The 11,676-nt window shown below is 36.4% G+C and overlaps 1 protein-coding gene across 8 annotated transcripts in view; it reads right to left on the reverse strand.

Moving 5' to 3' along the window:
* The window catches only part of Sh_1 (potassium voltage-gated channel protein Shaker), a 390,305-nt gene extending 387,680 nt beyond the window's left edge, over nt 1-2,625 (reverse strand). For 3 of the 8 annotated variants that reach the window (XM_054231431.1, XM_011179085.3, XM_054231436.1), the window contains exon 1: nt 964-2,624. In XM_054231431.1, the coding sequence (XP_054087406.1) occupies nt 964-1,109 (146 nt within the window). In that variant the 5' untranslated portion in view covers nt 1,110-2,624. Of the gene's footprint in view, nt 1-963 lie in introns of all 8 variants that reach the window. The other 5 variants (XM_054231432.1, XM_054231433.1, XM_054231434.1 and 2 more) reach the window with 4 other exon arrangements.
* Between the last annotated feature and the right edge of the window lie 9,051 nt (nt 2,626-11,676).

The raw sequence follows: 11,676 nt of genomic DNA on the forward strand, positions 1-11,676 counted from the left end.
GGCGATTATACGACGATATTGACATAGTTCAGCGAATAAAACGACAGCGGCTACGCTCCCTAGATCATGGACGAAAACACCAGCTTTGAAAGGGTTCTAGGAAGACCTCCAAGAAAAGACAAGGTGGAGAGTTACCTGGTTTCGCTTGGTATTTCCAATTGGTGCCAAATTGTGAGCAAAAGTGAACAATGGCGGCCTTTATTGATACGGCTATAATCGCTTAAGCAGCGCCTCTGCCAATCATAAGGCAAGACCATGAAGACTCAGAGCGTTATTTAACGCTGATATGCCTAATAAATAGTATTCTTGAATAAAAACCTCGGTACTTTTTTAGTCCCAACATCATAAAACGGAATTTAGGGAATATATATACACATATGTACCTCAGCAGAAGTTGAAGTGGAAGCTGAAATTTCGTTTAATGCCATGGTTTCCAAGAGAATTATAATGAGAACCAAGCACCTGACCTATAAAAATCACAAATTTTTCTAAGAATCATTCCTGAAAATCATTAAAATGCCACACATATGTGTGCTATCCTATTTCAGGAAGTATCTTTGTATCAAACAATTAGTGGTCTATAAATATATTTTATTTTATAAAGAGAGGAACGGAGGTCAAACGTTTTGCAGAGGATTTCATATTTTAAGAGATAAGCCCATAAATAAGTATGTCTTAGGAGCCTCTTTTGCGCATTATTAAACAACCTGTGGAGCAGATGATTATCTGATGAGGGATAGGCTGTAATTCCTTAGCTTACACTAAGCTTTTCAACTTGTATTTTCAAAATTATGAACTTCCGCCTAAATGGAAGCTTTAAATATTAAATTAAAAACCATGGCGAATCACCTGAAATCTACTTGAAAATCATTCCTTCTTTACATTACATTTTCTTAAGTAACAAACAAATATTTTTAGACGAAGCTATGCATAATAATAAGAACACGGAAATTATGTACTTACTGATTTAGATTCCGTTCGTTGGAGCCGCTCTGCGATTGTACATTGTCCGCGTGTCGTCGCTCCTTGTGTACGATGCCCATTAATTTCATCCATGGATTATTTTGGGAGCCATGGCCTCCCATGCCGCCACTCTGCCACATCGTCATTTTGCCGGCTGTTGTTGTTGTACGTAGAGAATAGCAAAGTACACAACAAACAACCTGAAAATTGGTGGTAGTGGTGGTAGTGGCACAACCAGCACGTCAACGCGTCACTCAGCGTCTCAGTGCTTTAATGATGTCGCGTCGAAACACCGTCGAGTTGAATTGAGCGTTGAGTTGTGTTGAAAACGTAAGACGAAAATGAATTTTAAAATAAATAAAACACAAACACTCGCGTACGCGCTGATTTCACTTTAAAACTTAATTTACTTCTATCTTATTTTGCTTTTTGTCGAGAGAGCTTAGCTTAGCATTGAGTAGTAAATAGTTGTTGTTGGAGCAGTAACAGTAATTCCACATTCATGCAGCACAAATACTGCTGGTAGTCACCAGCGTTCCACCATTGTCGCTGGTGGCGTGAACGCGTACGAACGCGTGAAAATTTTTTGTTGCGTACACGACATTGCGGCGAGTAACCGGTTCAGTTAAAGTGTGTTTATAAGAATTTAATTTAATATGGAAGTAGCTTTTTCAACGCGGTTAACTAATTTGGCCACTTTTGAAAATTTTTCAATTTTTATTATAGCTTCATATTTTATAACAGCTTTATTTCTAATGGGTATGCGGTTCAAGTAACCGGTTTTTCGTTAAGCTTATTGCATTTTTATTTTAATTTTCTTTGTTGCACGACGCTTTAAAATATTTGAATTGTTAGTATTCGGTTTTTCAAGTGGTTAACCGGTTTTGTGAGTAATCGGTTTTTAATAATTAATCGTTACTTTTAATTTATTGTGACTGTTATTCATATTTTTTCCATATCTATCTTAAGTAACCGTTTCGTGGCAAGTAACCGCTTCTGTATTTATGAACTCTTAGTGCGCACAATCTCTTTGCTGAATTGTGTATTTGTTTCAGCTCAATATTAGCTAACATTTATGGATTTTACTCTAATTGTAATAGCTTTAATTAGATATTTTAACATTTGTTATAATAATGACGCATTCATAGGGAAGTATATGGATTTGGACTAATTATTTGTTAGATTTTATTACAACTTTTTGTTTTTTACTAAGCAGCGGCGTGTAACTTATGGGCGGCTGACGTTACGCTGGATTAATTTCTTTAGCAATTATAATATGCATTAATTATTATAGCTAAATTTTTAAGTTTACTAATTTTTGTAAGACTTTTAATTAACTAATACTTTCAAATTCACTTTTGTTTTAATATCAGTTATTAATTAATTTTAATTAATTAAAAATGGTCGCCTATTTGATTTTAATTTGAAATAATTTAAAATATTTTTCGCACTATTTCTTATTGTTTTTAATCTTCTGTATTTTATTATTATTTTTACATTGAATTACCGTTAAATTTTATTTACTAATTTATGATTAATTATTAGTTTTCTATTATTTTAATGGCAAATTTTTCACTGCAGTTATTATTTTTATATTTTATGGCGACGTTTTTATTGCTATTTAGCTAACTACCTTGGAATTTATTATAAATTATAATTATTTCTTTATTTTTTTTATTTTTTCTCTTTTGAATTTTTTAATATTAATTTTTATGATTTTCGAATATTTTTAATTTGTAAGCTATAATTAAGAATCACAATGGCGTTATTTCCGTTAACATAAATTTAAATTATTTATATTTTATAATTTATTATTATTTTTTGTTGCTTTAGATAATACTAATTACTCAAGTAAATTGCTCTAGCTAAAGTTTCTCACTTTTTTAATTGCTTGTTAATTATTATTTTTTTTGTTACCGTTATAATTATTATTATTTAATAATTTTATTTAAGGAAATTTGTAATTAAAATTCACTACTTTGCACTCAATCGACGCCTTGCTCTCCACGTAGCTTAAACTAGTTGGTGTTGTCGCTTATAAGATCATTTAGCTGTAAAGGAGAGAATAAAATTAGTTTTTAGGTTAGAATAGGACTTTAAGTTGTTACAATATTTAAGTTGAATAGAATACTAAAATAGTAAAAATTAATAGAATAGTAGAAAGAGTTTTAAGATTTCTGCGTTTGGATAAAGAAAATATTATAAATAGGGTACATTTCATCAGAACCTCGCTCATAAGCCCATTGTATGAACAGAGAGTTCGTAGAAATCATCAAGAATCATGATTATTTATTGATAGACACAATTCCTATTGAAGGCTGACGAAATGTTCAACTAAAGTCTCTCTCTCTTTATGAGAAAAGAAACGATAGGAAGAACCGAGCAGAATGTTCCTGTGTGTGTATGTGTGATTGGCGTTCAACCGTTTAGCCGGTTATAACCGAATCGATGAGAGCGCGCCACTCCTCTCTTTCCTTCGCAGTTCGGCGCCAGTTGGAGATTTCAAGTGTAACCAGATCGCTCTAAACCTGCTCCCTCTAACGGAGTGGAGGCCTTCCCCTTCCTCGGCTTCCTCCGGCGGGTACTGCATCGAACACTTTCAGAGCTGGGGTGTTTTCGTCCATTCGGACAACATGACCTAGACAGCATAGCCGCTGTCTTTTTATTCGCTGAACTATGTCAATGTCGTCGTATAACTCGTACAGCTCATCGTCCCATCGTCTGCGGTATTCGCCGTTGCCAATGTTCTGAGGACCATAAATCTTGCGCAAAATTTTCCTCTCGAAAACTCCTAGTGTCGTCTCATCTGATGTTGACATCGTCCAAGCTTCTGCACCATAAAGCAGGACGGGAATAATGAGCGACTTGTAGAGTTTGATTTTGGTTCTTCGATAGAGGACTTTACTGTTCAATTGCCTACTCAGTCCAAAGTAGCACCTGTTGGCAAGAGTGATTCTGCGCTGGATTTCGAGGCTGACATTGTTGGTGTTGTTGATGCTGGTTCCCAAAAATTCCTGTACTAATAATAAACAGACAACAGCTACTTATGACGTTCTTCAATCAGTCCTAAAGTAGGACCGACATTGAGCTGACCTTAAAAAAGAAAACTACTATCTCGCAGTAAAAAGCAATTACACCGTATTTGGATCAGAACAAAATTCAATGCAAGCTTGGCTCAAGACGGATTGAAACACCTCTCTTGTTTATCTCTTTCCCAAAAAAAATCGATTTTTTAAAGCTGTAGGCTGAAACTTACAATTAAGGTCGACAGAAGCAGTGAAAATTGCATGCTACTTTCAATTCTTCATAGTCTAGTGGATCAATGGCAACAGGTCGATACCCCCTAATTCTTCCACACCCCACCTCTTAAGGTTGCTCAAATACCTTTATAAGCAGTCACGAATATAAATTTTTATATTTCACTGATTTTGAATAGCACATAAGCCTTCAAGCTTTTAAGTCTCTAATCTCTAATTGCATTAAATTTTAATTGCACTTAATTTTATTTACCCAATTAATCAATATTCGCCAGAAGAGCGTTCACAACACCTACAAGTGAGATGCCAAGGCGACACCACAGTATTGCCAACAAGTGACTAATCTGACTAATCTTCAACAACTTGCAGTCTCAAGAGCCATCAATCAGTCATTCTGTTATTTTGCTTTGCTTTTCATTTTCTCGCATTTATAAATTCTGTCCACCTCCCATTCCGCCTCGCACCATCGCTGTGTGCACTGTGTACCAACAGACTTAATTGATTGCTCATTAATTGCTTGTACAATAATTATGCTAAATCAAGTAGTTAATCCACGATTGTTGTCGGCCATTTACACACCATTCAACCATATCGCACCAAACAACGGCGAACGGCACTCAGCTGAGTGGCAGTTACACTCTCAAATTATAATGAATTACACACACCCACTCCAACACACACACACATAAATTCACAGTAAATCAATTAAATTCGCCTACTAATCGAATCATTAGAATTTGGTGTGAGCCATTTGCTGCATTGAAATCACGCTCAGCTATCTCCCCTTTCTATCCTGCCCCAATTTTTATGCTCGTCCTTCAATCCACCTTCTCTTCGCCATTCTTCGTAATTTATCCATGTCACATGAAATTTTTTGCACATTTCCTTTTTCATTGGAAAACCCTTTTGCTCCCACATGGATTACAATGAATTTGTAAGCCTGTAGGTGTGGATATGTGTGTTTGTAAAATGTCAAGTGTCAAATCACTTTATGAAAGCCTATAATCGCATTAGAAATGCCTACATTGACCTTTCACTTATGTCTCTTTTTTTAGAAATGTTCACCAAAATTGATTTAACTACATCAAGTTTAAGCTTTTGATTAATTGCATTTGGGTGACTTTATTTACATATATATATATGGACTATGGATTAGCGTGGTAGCTGAGTGTCAGCGTTTGCCTTGTCATTATTTATTCCGTCACATATATTTTAGCAGTTGCCATTTTCTGAAGAGTTAAATCCAAATATATCCAATTCAATTTATAATAAATTGTGGAATTGTGCCGCCTTTTTCTATAATGGGAAGTTTCCGATGTTCCTAATTGACAAAATTTGCCAAGAAATTTAAGAGACCCTCGTCCGAAAGTAAAACAAAGGTAGTCTTCGAGATTTCTATAGTACTCTTACTGCTTCGACCACGCCTTGAGTAAACTACGCTGTTCGGGCCCTACCCCTGAATCATAGTCAAACGAGTTGCCATGCCATTAACAATGGAAATGGAATATTGTCGAAATAATTCGAAGGTCTCATTCATTCACTATATTCTCTCTCTTCTCTCTGTAACCAACGACTTCTCAGGCCACAAGAAAACACTCCGTAGAAAGAAATTAAACTGAAGACGTAATAAACATTGCGGCTCCCTCTACCAACCAAGAGACCTCCGAAATCTGTAATAGGCATACATCCCGCTGAAAAAGTCAGAAAGGACCAGAACTGAGAGCTTGATGTCCCAAAGGCTTCAAATCCGCTAAGGCGGTAGACAAACTCTGAAAGTAATGGCAAATTTTTCGAATTCGAAGGAAACAGCTCTCTTGAAGCAGTTCTTCCATTATTTTGTCGATACAGTCGTAGGATTTTGAATACAGTCTTCAATTATCAAATATCTCACTCTCTTTATCTCTTAAAGAGAGTATGTCCGACCCATAAAGGCTTAGGATTTTAAATTTCTATCAACCATAAACATCTTCATCTTCTCCCCTAAAAGATCTCAACTTGTCCTTAGCTGAGAAAATGAAATATTCTCAACTAAAACCATCTACAATTTTATTTATTCAAATGCAAGATTAGTTTATGCAAAAATATTTTCCGCACTGTCACTTTCCAAATAATGCGCTCCGACGCTTCAGCATACCCACATACATACTCGTTGTGGTAAAAACTCTAAGAAAACATGGCAAATAAAAAACAAATAAGAATAAAAGAGGATTTCTGCAACAGAATTGCAACAAAGATAACGGAAATAATCTGTCAACGTCAAATGTATTGGATTGCGCGACATTTTGTTATTGCTGTGGCTTAAATGTGTGGTCTTCGGGCTAGCAAACTTTTGTGGTTTTCGGAAAATATTTAGAAAATTTGTTATGCTTCACTTAACAGGACATTGCAGTGACAGAACAGTAAAGAACGAATGAGAAATAAACTTGTTAGATGAAATTTGTGAAATTGCAGTGTCTCAAACTGCTGTTTGTTGTGGCTGGAGGAGACAGTTCTAAGAAGGAAAGTGAAATGTGAAGTACAATTGAAATGATTAAATTTTTGGTACTCAAGCTCTCTAACATTTTTTTTCGAAGAAGAGTTCACGCCGAAGTTCGGACGATACGATTTATGAAGCCTGGAACTATGCAACTTGGCGGATACACTGTTCAAACATAGCAAGCTTCAGAGATCTAACCGAGAGGTAGATTTTAAGGCTTCGCAGAACGGATAGTATTAAAAGTATTTCTTCCGAGGAATAATTGGACAGAATCACACAGAACTCGAGTCGAGAGACCAAAGTCTAAACCAGAATCACAATGGATTTTGTCGATGTAATGAATGAAGCAGGAGTCTCAGACTGAAGGTATTGATCGGTTTATCGGTTTTTAGAAGGTTTCAAGATTACAGTAGTTATACTAGATAGGGAAAGAGAGACCTGGTACTGTCTTCCAGGCTATATTCAATTTCTAGATGAAATAATTTATTAAATGGAGACAGGAGGATCTTAATTACTTTTGTTCAATTATTAAACACTTGATAAATGACAAAGATGTCTAATCTAATATTCCTAAATATGAATCATTAGAGTAGTCAAAAATTCTCTTTCTAATACGCTTGATACTAAGGTAATTTAAAGGTGGGATTACTTCCTCAGAACAATGGATCCATCGAATTGCTCAAGTCCGTCTAAAAAACTTGTTTTGGTATAAAGAGCTTTGTTAAAACTATAAGCTTCTTTGGTTGAAAAGATCTTCAGAACATTTCTCCGTTCCCGTCCCAATCGGGATAACTGGAAAGTATCGGGATAACTGGAAAGTATCGGGATAACTGGAAAGTATCCCGATTTATATCCGTCAGATTTCAGAAGTTAAGCGCTAAGCTGTAAAGGAAAGCGAAGCGGAGTCATCCAAGCACTTTCTCCTTTAATGTTCAGCACTAGCCAGACTTAGGTGAAAGCACCTCGGTAGGCACATCTTCGGTGAATCCAGTGAAGTGACTGGAATCGACATTAGTCGACTTTAGAACTTTATAAGAATCAAGCGCTTTGTCGTATCATAAGGGTCTTAGCAATCCGTCAGGAGTATCTGGGTGTCACAAAGGACCGGCGAATCTGTCTAAGTGAGAGTTTCTACAGTTTGTCTACCCCTTAACTTAACCTAACCTATATCCGACCAAGAACTGTCAACTCGGAAGTTTTCCTAAAAATTTCTAAGGAAATGTTTCTTATCTCCACAACAATTTAATATCTTCAGTCGCTAACCAGAGTTCAATAAAACTCCATACCTTAAAGATTTATCAATGGTACGAACTCAAAATCAGCCGCTCCGATGAATCAGACCAAGGAGAAGAACTTCCATTCCACTTTGATGAATTCTAATACTTCAAGCTTATGCTGTTCTGCAACAGCTGTTGCCACTTAATTCAGCCAGTTTTTGCTAAGCGCTCGTTACATGACATGCAATGTCATAAATCTATGGAAAATTTTAATGAACTCATTGCTGTAATAAAATAACAATTAATGTCCTTTTCAACAACAACAATGACAACACCGAGTACCACAACAAAATGTAACTGTCGAACAATTGGCTGGCAGCAAAAGTGCCACATGAAGAAACACATGTAGAAAGAACTACTCATATATATAGTAGTATCTGTTGTATTGTGGTGTAGTACAACAATGTGGCAATAAGAAATTACTTAATTGCAATAACATGCTTGTTGCAACATGCATTGCATGCCAGCATGAGTGCACACGTACTCGCCTACTTATGTGCTTACATATGCTCAGCTCCGGGCACAAATACCCAAACAAGCAGCAGGCACGTGCCAACACAGCAATATAAACATACACAATACATATATAAGATTGTTATTATTCTTATTGTTGTTGTGTGCATATGGCGGTCTCACGCAGTCTTCGAATTGCTGGTTTCCGGCATTCCTTGTGCTTAAAGCTTCCTCTAGAGTGTTTCCAAAGTCACATCAACACACACACACAGATGTATACTCTCATACTATCATGCTATAAATACTATTCTATTGGACCGCAATGTCTCGCAAATATTTCTTTGGTTAGTCGCAGTTGGTGGTCTGAAATTTGAAAATTGTTGAACTCACTTAACTCAAAGTGACCAGTTTCAAGGATGTTAAGAGTTTGCTTGTAAAATAAATTAAATAACCGTAAATAACGAGGGTGAAGGCCTTTCGAGTGAGTATTGTGTGTGTGTGCTTGACATATTTGAAATTGCATTTTGTATTTTTAAATTCTTTATCGATATTTACCAACTTATTTATCAGGTCTTTCTGGTTACGCAGCTGAAGGAGTATAATATCGAAATCAATTTTCATTTAATTTCGATGATATTGTCTTTGTCACAATATGTAATACACAATATATATATCACAAAATGGAAATCCAAATATATTGACAGAAAATACGTAGTGCACGTCCAAGATGCATCTATCACGCCCCGACTGTTCTTACATTATTTTGGGCAAATACAATATTTCCAACTAGATCATCATACGACGTGGATCTAACGTACCTTTATGAGAGTTTCTTCTGGAACGACCTCAAAAAGTATATAACATCAAATTTATATTACAGAAAGTAGGGTCCGTACCATATAGATACAAACGATAGAGGGTCTGATCGATGGTAATCTTCAGAGATGTCTGTGGATTAAACTGCATACTCTGCTCGCCCCTTGATAGATGCTTCTATGAAATAAAAACATCTTTCAGTAACAATGTAAACCTTGATCGACTGAATCCCACGCTGAACTATCCCCAAGGGTGTCGACTTTAAATAGATTCCGGAGTGTCATGACTGTAGCAGGAACGGAAAAGAACAGACCGTCTTGTTGACTAAAGCCTCGCTTTATATTCATGAATATTCATTGATTCTCAACGTCGCCTGAATAGAATAAGGGATCTACATGGAGACTAATAAAAATTAAAAGAAAAGACATAAGAACTGTAGTAGGAGTGCTAACAGTTCTTTGTCTAATAGGAAGGCATATCGATAGACTGGGAATACCATATAATGACTACTGTAGAAGCTGTCAAGCAGTAGAAGAAGAAGAGACTGTTGTAGAGGGTAAGAATCGCAACACTTTTCGACGACATCTCGGAGGTTGCACATATAAAACTTTTTGAGTTAATCAACTTTGGAAATACCACAGAGTAGTTTAGTGAGGATATTGTGGGGTAAGGGGATTCTAGTCCTCGATGGATTCACATTGGACCTCCTAAAGGCGTCATCCGCCATCCACTATACCTACCTGTCTACCTAACAATGTGAATATAATGCTAGTTATAGAAATCACAAAATTAAAATGGGCGAAGGAATTTAAGAATGGATACTCCACTACTTAGAGATGTTGAGTAAATAATATTATGTCAAAGCTGGAATGAAGTCAAGACACGTTCTTATGAACTAGGTGGGTTCTTTAATAAGATTTTGTGATAATCACCAGCAAATAAGATACCACTATCATGCGGTCATCAGAAATATGCTAAAGATATAGATTTCAATTCTTGCTGATTCGGCTGTATAACTTAATGCACGATCCATACTTTAATAAGGTCTAGACTTCCATGTCTTAATCGTATTGCTGACTATAAGCTCGGTAGATATTTCTGGCGGAGTCAAGGAGTAGTATAAGAGAAGGTTTTCAAAATAAATTAGCTTCAAGTAATGGTATTTGAAAACTCTATAGTATTTGGGGAACTTAAAAGGAAATGAGAGACATTTGAATGATTAACCATAGTTTCCCCCAAAAAGAACATATTTGTGAAAACTTTCGACTGTAAATTTGAAAACGAAAGCTTAAATCCGAAAAGATCTAATTGAATTTTGAAAACGGTAAGACCTTTGGATATGTTAACACCGTTTAATGGTGAGTTTGTCTCTCTTTTTCCCTAATATGAGATTGTTGTTATTTTTCGTCAAAGAGCTCCAAAGAGAGACCTGTAAAGTTGTACTTTAGAGATTTAAATTAACCACAGAATGTAGTCCCTACAAAATTTTTTGCATAAGCCCCTTTCGTAATAAAAAAGCCTTGAGTTTCAAACCACTGTTAATTTCGATCGACACTTGCATACTTTACTCGTATAAAATATCGCGCCTGCAAACGCCTCGGGACTATAAACAATGAAGCAAAAAACAAAAAACAAAAATAACAACTGTGGTGACAACGGCAATATGGCTCATTCGGTGCAACCAGCCATTTGCCAATTTTTGCTGTCTGCTTATTCGAGCGCATACTTTTTAACGGTTTTTATGCACACTCACATACACGCTCCCCTCACACACATCACCCGCTAAAAGCGCGATAAATGTTAGTACAGTTAAGTGTTGTGCAAGTGCATGTTTTGGTTGGCGCGCAGTGGCACACAGCTGCAGTGCCACCATGCATGTTGCACGTATGTAAATAGACCAGCAGGAGCTTGTGGCAGCTGCTACACAACTCCATGAATGCCATGAACGCCATGAGCCTTGCCAATTTTTGTCAACGCCTAGTTTTTTTTACACTTCATGCAATTTTTTTTAATTTTTATTGAGCCTTTTATGGCTCATTGGCCCGTAAATAACATGAAATGATTTTAAAAGCCCAGAGTGGAACATTAATTAAACAAATTCCATTAAATCGTGCCGCCACAACGCCAACAGCTGGGCTATAAGCCTCATAAAATGGGCACTAAAAGCCAGAAAAAAACATTAAAACAAGAGCGCAAAGGGGGTGAGAGAGAGTGATGAAAAAAGCGCGGAGAATAAAGCGCTCATTTAATTTAAGTTGCCACAACAATTAGAGGATTTTTTAAACATAAAATATATAAAAGCGAGAAGCGAGGAATTTTGGCGAGCGCATTGCCAAAAGGTTTGACGGCGGGTAAATAGAAGGATTGCGGCACAAACACACACTCACACGAACCCACACGAGTACCCAAACCCAGCTCAGCATGCGGTTGGCAT

The sequence above is a fragment of the Zeugodacus cucurbitae genome, chromosome 5, assembly GCF_028554725.1.
Source record: "Zeugodacus cucurbitae isolate PBARC_wt_2022May chromosome 5, idZeuCucr1.2, whole genome shotgun sequence".
In the NCBI taxonomy this organism is placed as follows: Eukaryota; Metazoa; Arthropoda; class Insecta; order Diptera; family Tephritidae; genus Zeugodacus; species Zeugodacus cucurbitae.